The sequence below is a fragment of the Lynx rufus genome, unplaced genomic scaffold (genome assembly GCF_022079265.1).
Source record: "Lynx rufus isolate CCGP_SWC_20201006 ecotype Redwood Valley unplaced genomic scaffold, mLynRuf1.p SCAF_1, whole genome shotgun sequence".
NCBI classification, from domain to species: Eukaryota; Metazoa; Chordata; class Mammalia; order Carnivora; family Felidae; genus Lynx; species Lynx rufus.
This window is the reverse complement of record NW_025814823.1, coordinates 111,623,284-111,644,744: the sequence shown is the minus strand read 5'-3', so window position 1 is coordinate 111,644,744 and position 21,461 is coordinate 111,623,284. Positions and strand designations below refer to the sequence as shown.

Sequence of the window (21,461 nt, the reverse complement as noted above, 5' to 3'; positions counted from 1 at the left end):
ATATGTTTAAATTGTAAGCTGCCTATTTCTTATCTTGTGCCAAATTCTCTGCTGGATTGTTCTTTTTCTTACTGGCTTGCAAGACAATCAATTTTTCAAGTATTCTGAATCTGTACTATGTGTCACAAATATCTTCTATGCTGACGTATGTTTTCACCTTTTCAATGATCCTTTGATGAACACAAGTTTAAAATCTTAATGGAATCAAATTAATCAAAGCTGTTTTTTCATGATTTATATATTTTGCATTTTGTGAAAACTTTCTCTCCTGAGACCCTGTAAGTATACTCTCTTCTAAACATTTTAAAGTATCACTTTTCCTGGGTCTTTTTTTATTATTATTAAAAAAAAATTTTGACATTCATTTTTGAGAGAGACACAAAGCATGAGTGGGGGAGGGGCAGAGTGAGAGGGAGAAGTAGAATCTGAAGCAGGCCCCAGGGTCTGAGCTGAGATGGTGACCTGAGCCAAAGTCGGACACTTAACCAACTGAGCCACCCAGGCACCCCTTGTGTTGGGTCTTTAAGCCAGTTGTGTGTGCTGTGAGGTAGAGATCCAGTTATATGCTTTCTCCACATGTACAACCAATGGTCCTAGGACTGTTTCCTGCAGAATCTTCCCTGGTGCCACAGGTACCACGTCTTCACACGGGCCAGGGTCTGGTTCCAAGTGCTCTACCCTGCTGTGCTGGTCTCTGCTCCTGCTTCATTACCCTGCCTTCATTACTAAAGCTCTCCAGAAAGTCCTGTTACCTGGTAAGTCAGGCCTTCTCTCTCCTTTTAACTGTCAAAACCATCTTGTTCATTTGCTTTTTGTCTTGCATTCTTTTCTTTAAATTTTAGCATCAGCTTTTGGCAACCCATAAAAAAAAACTCTGCCTTCTGGATTTCTCTGGGGAGAATGCATCTCTAAGAAACTGAGCCTTTCTATCCATGGTCTAATAGATCCTTCCATTTCTTTGTCTTCTTTTTTTTTAATGTTTTTTTATTAGTTTTCTTTATTTTGAGAGGCAGAGAGACAGAACATGAGTGGGGGAGGGGCAGAGAGAGAGGGAGACCCAGAATCCAAAGCAGGCTCCAGGCTCTGAGCTGTCAGCACAGAGACCGACGTGGGGCTCAAACTCATGAACTGTGAGATCATGACCTGAGCTGAAATCAGACGCTCAACCAACTGAGCCACCCAGGCGCCCCCCTTTGTCTTCTTTAACTACCTTTATATATTTAAATTGTTTTCTCCTTAAAGATCACAAAAGTCTTTTATTAGATTTGCCTCTAGTATTTTTCACATTTTCTTATTAGAAGTGCTATTTTATAGCTGATACATTCAATGTAATTGATTGTAATTATTGGTCATATATCCAACAAACTTGTTAGACTTTATATTTAACTTTGGGGCACCTGGGTGGCTTAGTCAGTTGAGTGTCCTGACTCTTGATTCTGGCTTAGGTTGTGATCCCAGGGTCGTGGGATCAAGCCCCACATCAGGGTCTGCGCTGAGCCTGGACCCTGCTTAAGATTCTCTGACTCTGCACCTTGCCTGCTCAAGTGGGCACATGCACTCTATCTCTCAAATAAACAAACAAAATTATTAACTTTATTAAGTAGTATTAACTTTATCAACAATTTTTTCACAAAACAATTTTTTTCAGATTCTTTTGGGGTTTCTATGCAGAAATGACACATTTTTAACACCTTGAAAGAGAATACCGCTAAAGTTTCATCACTGAGTGTGCATTTTGATGTAAGTTTTACATAATCGGTTTAAAAATAAGTCCTTTCACGGGACACCTGGGTGGCTCAGTCAGTTGAGTGTCTGACTTTGACTCAGGTCATGATTTCATGGTTTGTGGGTTCAAGCCCCACACCAGGCTCTGTGCTGACAGCTCAGAGCCTGGAGCCTGCTTTGGATTCTGTGTCTCCCTCTGTCTCTGCACCACCACCACCCCACCACCCCACTCACACTCTGTCTCTCTCTCTCTCTCAAAAATAAATAAATGTAAAAAAAAAATTTAATAATTCCTTTCTATCCCTAGTTTGCTAAATTTTTATCCTAAAGGATATTCATTACCAAATTTGTTTTCTGCTTCTCTCAAAATGATCTCATGGTGTTTTTTTTTTCTCCTTTAATATTTTAAGCTGGTTAATAAAATGTGTAGATTCTTCTAATACTTGCTTTCCTGAAAAAAACCAACTTGGCAATGATATATAATCTTTTTCATACATTTTGATTCAGTTTCTCAATGTTCTGTTTGGGATTTTTGTGTCCATGTTCATGTAATCGGATGTTATTTGTCTTTCTCATACTGTCCTTGTCTAGTTTGGGCACTAAGTATCCTGCAGAAATGAAATTCACAAAAGGAATTGTCTGTGGGCAGGGCAGATGTACTCATTTATCTAATCAAAACAAGCATTTTCTATGTTTGGAATTGTCTCCTTCATGAATATAAAACCATCTAGTCCAGGTGAGTTTGTAGGTTTTGGGGACAGAAAGTTTTAACTATGAATTCAATGCTTTATAGCCAGTTAAAGACATATAAGGACATATAAAGACTATTTCAGGTTTTTCGTTTTTTACTGAGAGTCAGTTTTATAATTTTTTTCTAGAAAATAATTTCAGCTAGGTTTTTAATTTTTGGCACAAAATTATTAGATTTCTGATATCTATGTCACCTATAATTTTCCTTTTAAAACTCTAACATAATTCAGGGCTTCTATTTCTCTTGATTGTCTCCTGAATAAAGTTATTTTGTAATTGTTTTCTGAGATCTAACTTTTGGTTTTGTTGATACCTTCTATTGAATCTTCGTTTTCCATTTCCTTAATTTTTGCTCTTTACTATTTCTTTTCTACTTTCCTCCCTTTTTCTTCTCCTTTTTCCTTCTTTTTGATTTTATTTTGTTGCTTTTTTCCAACAAGTAAGCTCATTAATTTTTAAAATGGAGAAATATTGGGGCGCCTGGGTGGCTCAGTCAGTTGAGCGTCCGACTTCAGGTCACGATCTCGCGGTCCGTGAGTTCAAGCCCCGCGTCGGGCTCTGGGCTGATGGCTCAGAGCCTGGAGCCTGTTTCCGATTCTGTGTCTCCCTCTCTCTCTGCCCCTCCCCCATTCATGCTCTCTCTCTGTCTCAAAAATAAATAAACATTAAAAAAAATTAAAAAATAAAATGGAGAAATATTTCATGTACCATAAAATTCATTATTTTACAGTATAAAATTCAGTGGAGGTGTGACTTGTATTTATAACCTTTGTTTTTGATTATATTAAAATATGTATAAAACATGAAAATTATAATATTTAACCAATTTTAGGTGTACAATCAATTCATTGGAATTAAGTACATTCACAGTATTGTGCAACCAGCAACACTACCATTTCCAGAACTATCTCATTCTCCCAAGCAGAAGCTCTGTAACCATTAAGCAGTAACTTTACATCCCCTCTCCCCTATGCCCTAGAAAACTCCATTCTACTTTCTGTCTGTATGTATTTGCTTAGTCTAGGTACAAACCATATAATAATTTGCTCTTTTATATATGGTTTATTTCACTTAGCATAATGTGTTCAAGGTTTATCCATATTGTAGCACGTATCACAATTTCATTCCTTTTTAAGGCTGCATAATATTCCATTTTACATATACATCACACTTTCTTTATCCATTCATTGGCCAATGGACACATGACTTGATTCCACCTTTTGGCTACTGTGAACAATGCTGCTATGAGCACTGGCGTACAAGTATCTGCCTGAGTCCCTGTTTTCAATTATTTTGAGCACACACCTGGTGGTATTGCTGGATCATATGGCAATTCTATGTTTAACTTTTTGAGAAACTGTTTTCTAAAGTGGCTACATGATTTTACATTCCCACCAGCAATGCACAAGTGTTCTAACTTCTTCACATCCACATCACCAACACTTGTTATTTCCAATTTTGGAGTTTTTGTTTTTATAATAGCTATTCAGTGGGCGTGAAGTTGTTTTGATTTGCATTTTCCATTCTAATGACTATTGTCTTCGAACATCTTTTAATGTGCTTATTGGTCATTTACATATCTTCTTTGGAGAAATGTCTATTCAAGTCCTTTGTGCATTTTTTTAATGTTTATTCATTTTTAAGAGAGAGAGACAGAGCATGAGCAGGGGAGGGGCAGAGAGCGAGAGAGGAAGACACAGAATCCAAAGCAGGCTCCAGGCTCTGAGCAGTCAGCACAGAGCCCAAAGCAGGGCTCAAACCCACCAACCGTGAGACCATGAACTGAGCTCAAGTCAGATGCTCAACTGACTGAGCCACCCAGGTGCCCCCCTTTGTGCATTTTTAAATTGGGTTATTTTCTTGTTATTGCTGTTGAGTTGTGGGAGCTCTTTATATAGTCTACACGTTAATCTTTTAACAGCTATATGATGTGCAATTATTTTTCCCTTTCTGTGGGCTGTCTGTTCACTTTTTCACTTTCTTGATAGTGCCCTTAGACTCACAAATGTTTTTAATTTTGGTGAAGTCTAATTTATCTACTTTTCTCTTTTATTGCCCATGTTTTTGGTGTCATACCTAAGAATCCACTGCCAAATTCAAGGTCATGACCATTTTCCCCTGTGTTTTCTTCTAAGAATTCTAGCTTTTAGATTTCTGACGTTGATCCATTTTGAGTTAATTTTTGAATGTGGTGTGAGGTAGGGGTCCAACTTTACTCATTGCATGTGGATATAAAGTTGTCCCAGAATCATTTGATGAAGAAATTATTTTTGCCCTAAATGAATGGTCTTGGTACTCTTGTTGAAAATCAATTAGCCACATTATTCGGTTTTATCTCTAGGATCTCAATTGTATTCCATAGGTCTACATGTATCCTTATGCCTGTATCACACTGTTTTGACTACAATATCTCTGTAGTAAGTTTTAAAGTCAAAAGTGTAAGTCCTCCAACTCTGTTCTTCATTTCCAATACTGTTTTGCCTACTCAGGGCACTTTGCACATCCATATGAATTTGAGAATCTACTTTTTTTTTTTAAGGCAACTAAAATTTTGATAGGGATTGCATTGAATTTGTAGATCATTCTGGAAAGTCTTTGTAACAAGTCTTAACAAGTCTTCTAATCTATGAATATGGGATGTCTTTCCATTTATGTAGGTCTTATTTCTTTCAACAATGTTCTATAATTTTCAGGACACACATCTCTCATCTCCTTGGTGAAATCTAATCCTAGGTATTTTATTATTTTGGATGTTTTTAAATTATTATTTTAGAGAAAGAAGATGTAAGCAGGGGAGGGAGAGAGAGAGAAAGAATCCTAAGCAGACTCCACACTCAGCATGGAGCCCAATGCAGGGCTCAATCCCATGACCATGGGATCATAACCTAAGCTGAAATCAAGAGTCAGATGCTCAACGGACTGAGCCACCCAAGGTGCCCCTTCACCCCTTGGATGCTTTTGCTTAATTTCCTTTACAGATTGTTCACTGTCAGTATAAAAAATACACCTAATGTTCGTTGTTTATCTTGTGCCCTGCAACTGTGCTGAATTTAATAGTCCTAATAGTTGTGTGTGTGTGTGTGTATTCTTTAGGATTCTCTATACATAAGATCAAGTCACATGCAAAAAAAGATGATCTCAATTTTTCCTTTCCAATTCAAGTAACTTTTTTTTTCTTTTTCTTGCTTAATTCCTCTGGCTAGAACTTCCAGCATAATTTTTTTAATGGTGAAAGCAGGCTCCTGATCCTGATCTTAGATTAGAAAGATTTCCAGTCTTTCACCACCGACTATGATGTTAACTGTGGATTTTTTCATAAATACCCATTATCAAGTTGAGGAATTTCCCTTCTATTTCTAGTTTGTTAAGTTGTGTGTGTGTGTGTGTGTGTGTGTGTGTGTGTGTGTGTGTGTTTTATCATCAAAGGGTATTGGATTTTGCAAATGATTTTTCAGCAAGAACTGATGCAAACATGAATTTTTTCCTTCATTCTACTGGTGTATGACATTGATTGACTTTCATATGTTGAAGAGATTCCTAGGATAAATCTAGGAATGAATCATAGTGTATAACCCTTTTCAGTATGCTGCTTAGGGGCACCTGAGTGGCTCAGTCAGTTGGGCACCCAACTTTGGCTGAGGCCATGATCTCACCATCCATGAGATGAAGCCCCCGCATAGGGCTCTGGGCAAACAGTTTGGAGCCTGGAATCTGCTTCAGCTTCTGTGTCTCCCTCTCTCTCTCTCTGCCCCTTCCCTGCTACTGTTCTCTCTCAAAAATAAAATAAAAACATAAAAAAATTTTAAGTATGATGCGCAATTCAGTTTGTTAGTATCTCCATGAGGATTTTTGTATCTGCATTCATAAGGAATATTTGTCTGTAGCCTTCTTTTCTTGTGATACTTTGGTATCAAGGTAATCCTGGCCTGATGTAATGAATTCAAAAGTGTTCCATCCTCTTCTAATTTTTGGAAGAGTTTGAGAAGGATTGGTGTTCATTTCCCTTTATTTTTATTTATTTATTTATTTTGAGAGAGAGAGAGAGAGAGAGAGAGAGAGAGAGAGAGAGCAGGAGAGGGGCAGTGGAAGAGAGAATCCCAAGCAGGCTCCCTAACATGGGCCTCAATCCCATGATTCTGAGATCATGACCCAAGCCAAAATCAAGAGTTGGACACTCAATCGACTGAGCCACCTAGATGCCCCCATTCTTCTTTAAATTTTTTTTTTTCAACGTTTATTTATTTTTGGGACAGAGAGAGACAGAGCATGAACGGGGGAGGGGCAGAGAGAGAGGGAGACACAGAATCGGAAACAGGCTCCAGGCTCTGAGCCATCAGCCCAGAGCCCGACGCGGGGCTCGAACTCACGGACCGCGAGATCGTGACCTGGCTGAAGTCGGACGCTTAACCGACTGCGCCACCCAGGCGCCCCCTCCATTCTTCTTTAAATGCAGCAGAAAACTAACTAGTGAAGTCATCTGGCCCTGGGCATTTCTTTGTTGGGAGATTTTGATTAGTGATTCAACCTCTATATATAAAACTAAAAAAATAGTTTCCTATTTCTTTTGAGTTTTGTCGTATGTTTCTAGGAATTTGTTAGTTTCATCTAGGTTGTCTAATTTGTTGGTGTACAATTGTTTATAGTATTCTCCTATAACCCTTTTTATCTCTATGAGGTCAGTAGTAATGTCCCAACTTTCATTTCTATTATTAGTAATTAGAGTCTTATTTTCCTTAGTCAATCTAGCTAAAGTCATCAATTTTGTTGATCTTTTCAAAAAATGAAATTTTGGTTTTGTTGATTTTCTTTATTCTCGATTTTATCTCATTCTAATCTTTTTAATTCCCTTCCTTCTGCTACCTTTAAGTTTGGTTTGCTCTTTTTCTAGTTCCTTAACGTCTAAAGCTAGATTATTAATACATGATCTTTTTTCTTTCCTAATGCAGGCATCTACAGGAATGTATTTCCCTCTGAGCACGGCTTTTGCTGCATCCTGTAAGTTTTATCATGCTTTTTAAAATTGAAGTATAATTGACATACAATATTAATTCCAGGTGTACAACTGTGATTTGACATGTATATACATTGTGAAATGTTCACCATGGTAAGTGTAGTTACTATATGTCACCACACAGTTATTACAATATTATTGATTATATATCTTACGTGTTATGTTGTGTGTTCATTTTCATTCACCTTAAAGTACTTTCTAATCTCCCTTGTGATTTCTTCTTTGACCTACTGGTCATTTAAGAGTGTTCCATGTGTTTGAATTTTTTCCAGTTTTCTTGCTGTTATTGATTTCCAGTTTCATTGCATTGTTGTCAGAAAAGATACTTTGTACAATTTCAGTATTGTTAAATTTATTGCAGCTTGTTTTGTGGTCTAACATATGGTCTATCCTGGAGAATGCTCTGTATGCAGTTAAGCAAAATTATTGTATTTTCTTGATGAATTGACCCTTTTGTCAAATATGTTGTTTCTTGTAACAGTTTTGCCTTAATGTCTATTTTATCTGATATCAGTACAGCCAACTCAGATCTCTTTTCATTTATACCTGCATGGATTATCTTTCTTCATTCTTCTACTTTCAACTTATTTGGGTTGTCTTTTTTTTTTTTTAACATTTATTTTTCAGAGAGATAAAGCATGAGCAGGGGAGGGGGCAGAGAGAGAGAGGGAGACACAGAATCTGAAGCAGGCTCCAGGCTCTGAGCTGTCAGCACAGAGTCCAATGTGGGGCTCAACCTCATGAGCCACAAGAAGTCAGGTGCTTAACCAACTGAGCCACTCAGATGCCCCTACTTTCAACCTATTTGTATCTTTGAATCTCAAGTTAATCTTTTGGAGATAGCATATATTTGGATTTCAAAAACCCATTCTGTCCTAATTGGAAAGCTCAACTCCTCTGCATTTAAAGTAATTACTGACAAAGAAGAAATACGTCGGCCATTCTATTTGTTTTCTTTTTTTTTTTAATTTTTTTTTCAATGTTTTTATTTTTATTTTTGGGACAGAGAGAGACAGAGCATGAACGGGGGAGGGGCAGAGAGAGAGGGAGACACAGAATCGGAAGCAGGCTCCAGGCTCTGGCTGTCATCACAGAACCCGATGCAGGGCTCAAACTCACGAGCCATGAGATCATGACCATGAGCTGAAGTTGGATGCTTAAATGACTGAGCCACCCAGGCACCCCATAAAATACAATTTTATACATTGTGCACCCATTAACTATAACTGTTTTATGCATTTGTATTTCAAAGCATACACACACACATACATACATATATTTAGTTACAAACCAAAAATACAATAATATTGGCCTTTATATTTACCTATGTAGTTACTTCTATCAGTGGATTCAAGTTACTGTCTAGTTTCATTTCCACCTAAAGAACTATCTTTAGCACTTCTTTTTTAATACCTTTTTTTAAATGTTTATTTTTGAGAGAAAGAGTGTGAGTGGGAGAGGGGCAGAGGGGACAGAAGATCTGAAGCAGGCTCCGCGCTGACAACAGTGAGCCCAATGTAGGGCTCAAACTCATGAACCATGAGATCATGACCCTAGCTGAAATCACATGCTCAACTGACTCAGTCACCCAGGCACCCCAGGGCGAACTTTAGCATTTCTTGTAGAAGAAATTCCACAAGCTTTTGTGTATCTAGAAATGTCTTAATTTCTCCTTCATTTTTTGAAAGACAGGTTTGCTGCATATTGAATTCTGGGTCAACAGTATTTTTCTCTCAGTACTTTAAATCTGTCTTGGCACTTCCTTCTGTCCTCCACAGTTTCTGGGGAGAAATCAGGTGCTAATATTATTGAGAATTCCTCGTACGTGAAAAGTTGCTTCTCTCTTGGTGCTTTCAAGATTCTTTTTGTGCTTGGCTTTTGAGACTCAATTATGTGTCTCAGTGTGGAACTCTGTGTTTGTCCTTGGAGTTTATAGATTCTTGGATGTATATATCCTTTATCAAATGTGGGAAGTTTTTAGCTATTATTTTTTCAAATATTCTCTTTCTCTTTCTTCTTCTGGAACTCTTAATTTATGTATGTTGATATGTTTGTGTCCCACAGGTCTATTAGACTCTGTTCATTTATCTTCATTCTTTATTCTTTCTGCTCCTCAGACTAAGTTAAATAGATTTGTCTTCAAATTCAGTGATTTTTCTTCTGCCTGTTCAAATCTGCTCTGGCACCCTCCAGTGAATTTTTCAATTAATGTACTTTTCAACTCCAGAATTTGTTTGGTTCCTTCTTATAATTTCTATCTCTTTATTAATATTCCCTTTTTCTTGAAACATTGTTCCCCTGGTTACATTTAGCTCTTTTCCCATGGTTTCTTTTAGCTCCCTGGGCATATTTTACACAGTGAACTTATTAAACTTTTTGTCTAGTAATTCCAGTGTCTGTGCTTTCTCAGGGACAGTTTCTATTCATTTCTCCTGTGTAAAAGTCATACCTGCTTAACATGGATGCAACTGGAGGGTATTATACCAAGTGAAGTAAATCAGTCAGAAAAAATATCATATGTTTTCACTCATATGTGGAATTTGAGAAACTTAACAGAAGACCATAGGGGAAGGGAAAGAAAAATAAGTTACAGACAGGGAGGCAAACCATGAGACACTCTTAAATACAGAAAACAAACTGAGGGTGGATGGGGATGGGGGTGGGGCAGGGAAAATGGGTGATGGGCACTGAGGAGGGCACTTGTTGGGATGAGCACTAGATGTTGTATATAAATGATGAATCACAGGAATCTACTCCCAAAGCCAAGACTACAATGTATACACTGTATGTTAATTAACTCGACAATAAATTATTTAAAAATAAGTAAATAAATAAAGCCATACCTGCTTGTTTATTGGCATGCTTAATTTTTTTTGAAACTAGACTTTAAAAAATTTTTTTTAATGTTTATTCATTTTTGAGAGGGAGAGAGAAAGGCAGAGCATGAGAGGGGGAGGGGCAGAGAGAGAGGGAGACACAGAATCTGAAGCAGGCTCCAGACTCCCAGCTGTCAGCACAGAGTCCCACGTGGGGCTCAAACTCACGAACCAAGAGATTATGACCTGGCCAAAGTTGGACGCTTAACCAAGTGAGCCACTCATCCCTGAAACTGTACATTTTAAATATTACAGTGTAGTAGCTCTAAAAATCAGATTCTTTCCTCTCCTCGGAATTTGTTACTTTCTGTGGATAGCAGTCATTTGTTTAATGGCCTTTCTAAAAAGTTTTTGTAAAACTGTATTCTCTGTGGGGTGCCTGGCTGGCTCAATTGATACGGCATGCAACTCTTGATCTCAGGGTTGTGTGTTCAAGCCCCATGTTGGGTGAAGAGATTACTTAAAAATAAAATCTTAAAAAAACACTGTATTCTTTGTCACATGTAGGTCTTTGAAGTCTCTTCCTTTAGCTAGTGTTTAAAGAGATATTTTCTTAAATGCCTCAAACAGAAGAAATAGAGTGAGGAAAGAGAAAAAGAGAAGGAAAGGAAAGGAAAGGAAAGGAAAGGAAAGGAAAGGAAAGGAAAGAAAAAAGAAAAGAAGAGGAAGGAGGGAGGGGGGAGGGAAGGAAGAAAGAGAAAGGCAGAGAGGGAAGGAAAGAGAGAGAGGAAGGAAAGAAGGAAGAAAGGAAGGAACGAGGTGACTGGTGGTTCAGTCAGTTAAGTGTCCGACTTTAGCTCAGGTCATCATCCCATGGTTCGTGGGTTTGAGACCCATGTTGGGCTCTGTGCTGACAGCTTGGAGCCTGGAGCCTGCTTCAGATTCTGTGTCTTCCTCGCTCTCTCCTCCTCCCCCTTTCATATTCATTTGTTCTCTCTCTCTCTCTCTCTCAAAAATAAATAAACATTAAATTTTTTTTAAAAAGGAAGGAAGGAAAGAGAGAGAGGGGGAGGGAGAAAAGAAAGAAAGAGAGGAAAGGAAGGAAAGAGAAGAAAGAAAAGAGAGGGGGGAGGGAAAAGAAAAAGAAACTCTCCTAGCCTTTGCAGACTAACTTTGTGTTGGAAGACCCCATCAATGCTTAGCCAAGCCAGTTTTCAACTCTACCTTAGCCTTCATTTCCTACTTGTGCTGATCATAGAGATCAGCCAGAGGTGAAAGCTTGGGATCTTCTCAAGTCTTTTCTAAGTATGTGTCCTGCCCTGGGCATTTATGGCTCTCTAAACCCTTCCATATACATGGGAACTTGTCAATGCCTTCATTTTCCAAAGTCTCTCTTTTCCTGGATTTCACCATGTCCTTTGTTTACATCACCACAATCCTGATTTTCATAGTAATCACTTTCTTCATTTCTCTATAGATAGGAACCCATGTATACATCCCTGGAACTAATTCTTCAAGTTTAATTGTAATTTTTTTTTTTTAATTTGATAGGTCTTTTAAGTCTTCGATTCCTTTTTCTCTTTCCTTACACTTTATTTGTTGATGAACCCAGGCAGTCTGACTGGTAGAATTTGCCAGTCTGGATTTTGCTGACTGCACACTCATGGCATAGCTCAGCATTCTCCTCTGTCCTCTATTTCCCGGAAACAGGCAGCTGAATCCAAAGGCTAGATCAGATTCAGGTTTCATCTCTTTGGCAAGATTGTATGTTCTGTTCTTTCACAGCAGGCATATAATGTCTGGCTGTCTCTCCTTTTATGACGGTAGCAGCCACTGATGCTCATGGCCTAGATCCATTACTTCACTGGGGGATGAAAATAGCGATATCCTAATTCTATCATTTGTTTTTTCATTTATTAACTGGGATACTTCTTTTTTATTGTAAACATTTTTTATTTTAATATTTTAATGTTTATTTATTTTTGAGAGAGAGAGAGAGACAAAACACAAGCAGGGGAGGGGCAAAGAGAGAGGGAAACACAAAATCCGAAGCAGGCTCCAGGCTCTGAGCTGTCAGCACAGAGCCTGATGTGGGGCTCAAACCCACAAACATGAGATCACAACCTGAGCTGAAGTCGGACGCTTAACCGACTGAGCCACCCAGGTGCCCTGGGATTTTTCTGTAAAGAGAGTTTCCACTTACTATGTAATATTACTCAGTAATATGATTTATATAAGGTTAGTAATGTATGATTCTTTCTCTTAGTTTAACAGTTTTTGAGATAAAGGATTAGTTCCTTATTACCCTCCAAAGTGACATTAGTGTTTTGGTATCATTGCAAACTTATAGATTGTTTGATGAGTTTCAATCCATTTTAATTATTATCCTTATTGAAGCTCAAAGTGTCCCATCTTTGTCCAGTAAGAGCCTCTTCTTCAAGTTGTTTCATGAGTCCTTTTGACATGACCCCAGTAATCTTTGATAGCTTCCTTGCTATGTGCATGACAAGATACTCCTGACCCAACTATTTCTTGCCCTAGACCTGCAGTCAATCATTTCTCTAAGAATCTCTAATCTGTCTGTTTTGTTTGTTTGTTTGTTTGTTTGTTTTAGTAAGAAATGGTCTTTCAAAATCAAATTGTGGGCAGTAAGGATGCATAACAGTTTAGCGGTCAATGTTCTAGATCTTTCATGAGTAAGGACGAAATACATTAGTAATTTATACTGATGTTTCAAATTTAAATGTGAAACTACATGGTTTTTACTTAGTTTTGTCTATATGTTTCTCCTTTCTTCCATGATTATTACTGGTTCTCAAGAACACAAAGGAGGGGAGCCTGGATGGCTCAGTCAGTTAAGCGTCCGACTTGGGCTCACATCATGATCTCATGGTTCATGAGTTTGAGCCCTGTTTCAGGTTCTCTGCTGTCAGCACAGAACCTGCTTCAGATCCTCTGTCTGTCTGTCTGTCTGTCTCTCTCTCTCTCTGCCCCACCCCCACTCATGCTTTCTCTCTCTCAAAAAAAAAAACATTAAAAAAAATGACACAGAGGACAACACAACTAAACTGTCCAATAATTACCCATCTGCTTTATCCTGTATTACACACACAACAGTCTCAAAATGACATGACTACTAGTATCTCCACTAAGCTGACTTCTAACAATGGTTTTAAATTTTTTTGCATTAACTCTCCCCAGTCCCCCCCATTTAGTCATAGTGTATCTTCCCTGCCAGAGGACAGATTCATTATATGCTGGAATCTCTCGTTAACCCACAATTATGATTATTTCTACAATTATGTTTAATGCTCATCCACATCCTAATGTTGATGCATCTCTAGTCATCCTGGTTGGCTGAAACTTATTCTCACCAGATTCCAAAGGAAGAGCTCAAGGGAACAGTATCATCCAAGTGTTTTAATGATCAGTGACAGTTTCTCCATGTGTATGATACTTGGAAGTCAGTTATACTGCATCTAGAATTCTTGGTTCACATTTTCTTCCTTCAAGTATCTTAAATATATTACTCCATTTCCTTTAGCAGAAAGCATTACCAGAAAAAAGTCTGTCAAACATTTTCTTTTCCTTATCCAATTGAGATGCTCACAATGTCCTCTACCTCTTTCCTTTAGAGTCCAATAATTTTACTAGAAAGTCCTGGGGTTTATTGTTCTCAATCCATATTCTCAAAGTGTGCTCTTTCAATATATAATTTTAATTATTTTATTTCAGGTAACTTTTCTTAATTACAGGTTTGTGTTTGGTCTGTCCCTTTGTTTTTGTTTCAAATTCAGGGACTCCTATTATATTTATGTTGGATCTTTTCTTCCCACATCTTCAATATTCATCATTTTCTCTTGAATCCTTTTTATCTCTTCATTTCTTATAGATGTTTAAAAATCTCTTCCATTAATCTAATATTTCACTTAAGCTATTACCTATTGTGCCTAATTGCTCTTAGTTGCATCTTCAACTTTTTTTCCTTTGAAAGAGAGAAAACACACAAGCAAGCAAGAGAGCAGGGGAGGGAGGGAGGGAGGGAGGGAGGGAGGGAGGGAGGGAGAGAGAGAAGAGAGAAGAGAGAATCCCAAGCAGACTCCAAGCTCAGTATGGAGCCCGATGCAGGGCTTGATCTTAAACCTGTGAGATCATGACCTGAGCCAAAATCAAGAGGCTGATGCTTGCGTTTCATGGGTTCGAGCCCCGCATTGGGCTTTGTGCTGACAGCGCAGAGCCTGGAGCCTGCTTCAGATTCTGTGTCTCCCTCTTTCGCTGCCCCTCCCTGACTCGTGCTTCCTCTTTTTCTCTCAAGAATAAACATTAAAAAAATATATTAAAAAAAAAAAAAAGAGAGAGTCTGACACTTAACCAAGTGAGCCACCCAGGCACCTCACATCTTCATTTTTGAAATGACTTTTATTTCTAATTCTTTTTAAAAAAAATTTTTTTAGGGGCGCCTGGGTGGCGCAGTCGGTTAAGCGTCCAACTTCAGCCAGGTCACGATCTCGCGGTCCGTGAGTTCGAGCCCCGCGTCGGGCTCTGGGCTGACAGCTCAGAGCCTGGAGCCTGTTTCCGATTCTGTGTCTCCCTCTCTCTCTGCCCCTCCCCCGTTCATGCTCTGTCTCTCTCTGTCCCAAAAATAAATAAACGTTGAAAAAAAAATTTTTTTTTAATGTTTACTTTTGAGAGACAGACAGAGTGTGAACAGGGGAGGGGCAGAGAGAGAGGGAGACACAGAATCCAAAGCAGGCTCCAGGCTCTGAGCTGTCAGCACAGAGCCTGATGCAGGGCTAGAACCCACGAACCATGAGATCATATCTGAGCTGAAGTCAGACACTTAACTGACGGAGCCACCCGGATGCCCCTATTTCTAATTCTTTCCTGAGTTTTGTCACTTGGCCTCTGTTCTTTCCTATCTCATATCATTTTCTTAAACATTTACCTAGTTCTGAAATAACATGCTACAGTTCTCTGTTTTGTGGACATGTCTTTGTGGTAGGCTTCCATTATCTACAGGGGTATTATTCTCCACTTTATTCTTTTTTCCTTTCATAATAATTCTCTGTGGGATTTTACCTCAATCTCTTTCTAGTATACTCTTTTATACTATTTCCTGAACTTTTATTTTTTCTTAATGTTTATTTTTGAGAGAGAGAGAGAGAGAAAGCACATGTGCGAGGCAGAGGAGGGGCAAAAAAAGGGAGACAGAGGATCTAAAGCAGATTCTGCACTGACAGCAGAGAGCCTGATGTGGGCCTCAAACCCACCAACCACAAGATCATGACCTGATCTGAAGTCAGATGTTTAACCAACTGAGCCACCCAGCTGCCCCTTCCTGTACTTTTAGAAGGTGTGGTTCTAACTACATGTAGCTCCCTCTTTTGTGCTGTGTTTCAAGGTGGGGTGGCTTCAGGTCATGATCTCACAATTGCATGGGTTCAAGCCCCACATTGGACTCTGTGCTGACAGTGCACAGCCTGCTTGGGATTCTCCATTTCCCTCTCTCTCTGCTCCTCCCCCACTCACACTTTTTCTTAAAATAAATAAAAAATAAACTTAAAAATTTTTTAAAGATGTGGCCTCATTTAAGATTTCTTTGTTCTGTTTCCCTCCTCCAATTTTATCTGGACCTTTTCCTCCTTCATCTCTGGGCCCCTACCCTGCTCAATTTTTATTCCACTCCCAATATTTCTCCTAGGTGGGCAGGGGGTGGGAGAGTGCCGGCCCTGAAGGGAGCCCTGGATGGTCAGTCTTCAAAGTTTACAAGATCCAGACTGTTCTAGGCACTCTGGAAACTATCAAGAACTTCTTGCACTAAGCCAGTACTGGAATGAGCAACGCCCTTCCCACCATCAAGGGCTATTCTCACATCAGCCCATCATACCTTCCAGTGGATATTTATTGAATGCCCTCTGCTTTGTCTCCTTCAGAGGCTAACACTGTGCAGTTATGGCTCTTAGTAAAGATATCTTTTTAACTAGTTTGGGTTTCAATGCTTCCCATCGGTTTTTAGCTCTGCTCTCAAATTGCTCTGCTTTCAAGAGGAAACTCAGGGAGATTAAAAAACACTGCCACCACTGCTACTGTTGCCACCTTCTTCCCCGATTTTACCGTAGATTTTTAAAGCCCTTAGAATTTTTCTATGGAAAATTATCTTGAACAAAATGCCTTAAACATAACATTTTCAAAAATAAAACAGGTGAAACAGAAGAAAATGGATCCATTTTTGTCTGCTTACCTCACAAAGTGTGAATAAGTTGTATCTTGTATTATAATCAGTCCACAAGACCACAAAAAAGGCATTCACAGAGACGATACTAATCATAATTATCTTAAAGAGATGACTCATTATGACTCTCTTCACAAATTCCTGACATTGAGCATCTTTCCTTCTGTCAAAAAGTTGAAGCAGAGGTACGATTATCTTACAACAGAACTAGATCCCAAACATTACACATTTTTGTAGGGATGAGGGTCTGCTCTATCCTCTCTGTGAATGTAAATTTAAATAAACTGGGGCACCTGGGTGGCTCAGTCGGTTAAGCGTCCGACTTCAGCTCAGGTCATGATCTCATGGTTTGTGAGTTTGAGCCCCATGTCGGGCTCTGTGCTGACAGCTCAGAACCTGGAGCCTGCTTCAGATTCTGTGTCTCCCTCTCTCTCTGCCTCTCCCCTACTTGTGCGCTCTCTCTCTCAAAAATAAATAAAATGTAAAAAAAAAATATTTTTTTAATGTAAATACACTTTCACATTGCAACACAACGTGAGACTCCTGGCTGGCTCAGTTGGAAGAGCATTGACTCTTGATCAGGGTCATGAGTTCGAGCCCCATGTTGGGTGTCGAGATTACTTAGGTAAATATTATTTAAAAATTGCAACACAACACTAACTGAATAACCACTGAAATATGTATAATGATCCCTAAATTGTTCTGTCCCCGCTCAGTTATTTAGTATCTTCACTTTAGACCTCAGTGGGGGGGGGGGGGGGGAGGGAGGGGGGGGAGTTACCACTACTTCTCAAGCAAAACAAAGCATCATCTTCATTTACTCATTCAACAAATTCTTATCGAATGAGTACTACATGCCAGGCAATATAGCAGACACTGTGCATATAAGGTGAGCAAACCTCAATCCTCTCAGTCTAGTAGGAAAAACTGGTAATCCAATAATCACCCAGACAAGTACCCACAAATTAATGACAAAAAAAAAACAAAAAACAAAAAAACTGGACACTCTAGGAAAAAACAGGCAAACACACAATCAATTTATGAAGTAAATATAAATGGTAATGAACATTCAGTAGCATTACTAACCAAGGGAATGCAAATTAAGAGAAACCACCATTTTCGCTTATAAAGTTAGCAAAGACTTAAACGTAACAGCATTTAATGCTGATGATAGTGTAGTGTGATGAGGCATTCTCATAAAATGCCAGGAGGAATGTAAATTGGCCAGCTCCTCTGAAAAGCCTTAGCACTGAGTGTATCCTCTGATATAAGGAACCTACCTACCCTAAGAGAATACAATCTGGAATGAGGTGACTATGGCCAAACACATGCATCCCAGCATTATTTATAGTAGTGAGAACTTGAAAACAATTTAAAAAGTCTAGCAAAAAAGACTAGTTAAGTACACTATGGCATATCCATCTCATGGAGTATTATATAGATACTAAAATATATCTGTGCATTTTTGATGATTTGAAAAAATGATGATCCACTGTATAGCAAAAGACAAAAACAAGATACACAACTCTGTATACTCAGAATTATCTCAAATGTACAAAAATAGGTAGAAAAAACTGAGTAGGAAACATGCCAAAATGTCACTAGTATCTGCCTATGGAAAGTGAGCTTACAAGTAATTCTTTTTCTTGGTTATTTATATTTATCTGTGCTTTGCAATTTTTCTCAAAGAGTATGTATCACTTTTTCCCATTATATGTATCAAATGAATACACTCTCATAACAGTAAATAAATACAGAATATATACACTATTATAATCTATAAAAACAAGATGTATGATTTCACTGTCTAATGTGAGATCAGGTCTATTATCCCCCCAAAAAAATCTTCAAATTTTCTAACACAGTAGCTAATAAAAGCAAAGTAAAAATGACAAAAAGGTAAAAAGTAAAAAAGGGCAACAGAGAGTCAAATTCAGTGTACGGGTCAAATAAGAGCACAACTGAATGTTGACTTAAATAGCCAGTCATAATATTAAGGCCAAAGAAGCAAAGGGTTTGGCTAAGCCTCCACCAACCTTACCAGCCACAGAAGGCAGATTCTCAAGGGCATGCACCTTGTTTTGGGCAGCGGAGGAGCGTGTACGGGAAGAGGCTAAGAGAACATTGATACCCTGCCCCCAAGCTGCCATTTGCGCATTTCTTAACAAGCAAGAGAAATAAAGAATATTTACTGAAAGCTCCCGAATCTCGAATAGAATGGCTTTGAGGCATTATCCAACAGCGAGCTTGAAATGACTCTTGTGTCCTTCTGGTAATGAAACTGTTGAGGCATTTTCCCAAAAAAATTTTCCATTTTTATTCTTTGCTTTAATCATCCAACAGAAAATCTATGCTTAGAGATCTCCTTGGCATCTAGATCCCGAGAGGCCACAGAGCAGGGCCTACAAAAGGAACCCTTGCTTTATGAGGTCACTCTTGGGCATTCCAGTATAGTGGTAGTCTGCAGTTCCCTGGAGTAAAATCCTCCCCATCTGACCTATGCAGACAGCTTGTCTTCCCTGGGAGACTAAGCATCTCAGGTCAGCCAAAGGGTTATGAGTACACAGGAACTATAAAGCTCCAGGCTAAAGGTGAGAGACAGATGCTAGAGCTAAAGCAGACAAAAGCCCTTCCTTCTTCAGAAGTATCCCCATCGGATAGACAAAGTCCCTTAATGTGTTAGAAAGAGATAAGGGTCATATAAAAGAGGGAAAAACAAAGTTCTCTGAGTTCTAGAAGCCAATAGCATAACTCCAGGGCACAAGACTGGACTGGAGACACCAGGAATGACAGAAAAGATTTTGATGGGTTTGGGGCTAGAACACAAGAAAACGTAGAAACAGAGAAGGTTAGCCATGCCCAGCACTAGCTAATTGGGGGGATGTAATTTTGTGCATACGATCCTCCTAAACAGAGTTTAGGGGATAAGCCTGTGGGGTAGAGATACTTTATGTGCATGAGCAATAGGGTTTTTGCTCGGTTCAATTCTTGGGATTAATATATTCACCATACTTTCATACCCCTACCTAACCCCTTTGGTTTCCAAGGCAAATCTAGACAGAGTGATCTGAGGAGCCCTGTGCTGCACTAAATCTTTAGTGGCTAAATTGATCAAACTTGTGCAAATGTAAGTTCTTGATCGCTAAGAAAAGGAAGTAACTACCACAATGCCTTTGTTGTCACAGGCATTCTAAAACAAGTGTATATGACTGTTCCTGTTAGGAAAATACTCTTAGAGGCAACCAATACACTGAACTGGGAAATAACATCTGATTTATTCAGTTTCTCCATTTAAAATCATCAACAGTGAAGCATGAAGAACCACTCTGATTAATGTCCCCAAGATTCATACTTCAGCTTCTTTCTCTACATTCTCTCCCTCAGGGATCAGCTCTTCCTATACCCCCTACTGCCTTCTTTGGTCATATGCCCCCTAAATTCTTCTGGGCTTGTGGCTGACATTCCCACAGTGGTCTCCTGGAGCAGCTGCTGGGAGACAGTCTGAAACAGTTCTCCACCTGAATCTGTTTCCACCTTCCCCCAATACATCAATGCGCCCACTCCCCCTGGGGCACACAGAAGGCCCTTTGCAGGTATGTGCTGTATGAGTATACAGATGGATGGCATCAGGGATCCTCATGCTCACTCAAGCAGCTGAGCATGGTGCAAGTCCATCCCCGGGAACCCCAAAGGTATACATACCTCCATGCCTTCCCTCTTTAAGCATCAAAGCACACTTTGGGGGAGAAACAGAGAGGAGATTAAGAATGTAAAGAAATCTTTCACAACGCTTGCAGGGGTGAAGAAAGTTGGCCAGCTGGAAGCAGCAGAGAAAAGTCCAGTTGTTCTTAGTATACCATATCAGCACAGCTAAGCCCATCTGAATGTGGTTTCTGAAGTCACTGATGAAGACATCTAGTCCGGGAATGGAACTCCAGCTGGTGAAGAGAATCAGAGGCGACAAGCTCATCCAGGGTCCACTGAAATCATCCATATTTTCTCATGGACAGGTGGACAGGACGGGAACCCTGGAACAAGAAGCCAAAGGGCCACCTCTTCTACCCTTTTGGAAGCAATCCACACTTGGCCCCACTTGGGGACACACAAGCTGAGCATGGCAGCTTGGGGACTCAAGTCTTCTGGCCAAGAGTCATTCCTTTAATCGTCCCAAGTAACTGGCACTGAAACAAAAAGTTCACATATTCTAGCCAAACCCTTTTACAGCCCTTGCTGTTTTGTAGGAAATTCACAAAACTGTAAGTTACAGAGTTCAACCAGCTTATTTTTGAACATTGGATGAAAAAGCAGATAGACTTGCCCCGTACCTCTATGAGTCCTGCAATCCTTCAACACTCTAACGGGAGTCAGGTTTGTGTCCAAATACGATATACCTGCTGCTTTCTGTCTAGAGCAAAAACATGAAGAACCATGCTTATTCTGTTGAGCCAAAGATATCCTAACTCCTACCAACACCAGAAAGTAACCATTATTTTCACGACTTTCATTAACTTCAGTTTATGAAAGGAACTGTCAAACATGCTGGCACCTGGTTTGTTATCTATGGAAGTCATACAAGGGGTCGTAGTTCATGTCTCTAACTCCTCTGGGCTCCAGAGATCACTTAGAAAGAAAATGGAGGGAAACCAAAGTTTACCATATCAGAGAAACCACTGCCATCACACAAAGGTTTGGAACAAAAGGGAATTTGGGGGCCTCCAACTCGGACAGTGTCTTTTTAGGCTGACATGTCAGTTACTTGAAGAATGTCTGGAGATTCATTCTGTTGGAATTTACCACAATGAGTATTTCTACAGCCTTCTCATATGAGATCTCTAATTCTCTACAGTAAAGTTTGTGAGTTCCAGCAGACGCAACAACCCTTAACAAGGACCTTATGTCAAACCCTCATGTAGCTGCTAATTAGTAG

General features: G+C 39.3%; 1 protein-coding gene across 1 annotated transcript in view; it reads right to left on the bottom strand.

Moving 5' to 3' along the window:
- Positions 1–18,684, bottom strand: part of CATSPER3 (cation channel sperm associated 3) — a 31,048-nt gene extending 12,364 nt beyond the window's left edge. Inside the window, exons 1-2 of the mRNA XM_047076089.1 lie at positions 18,571–18,684; positions 16,544–16,741 (exon numbers count right to left, since the gene is read on the bottom strand). Coding sequence (XP_046932045.1) covers positions 16,544–16,741; positions 18,571–18,684 — 312 coding nt within the window. The remainder of the gene's footprint in view (positions 1–16,543; positions 16,742–18,570) is intronic.
- Between the last annotated feature and the right edge of the window lie 2,777 nt (positions 18,685–21,461).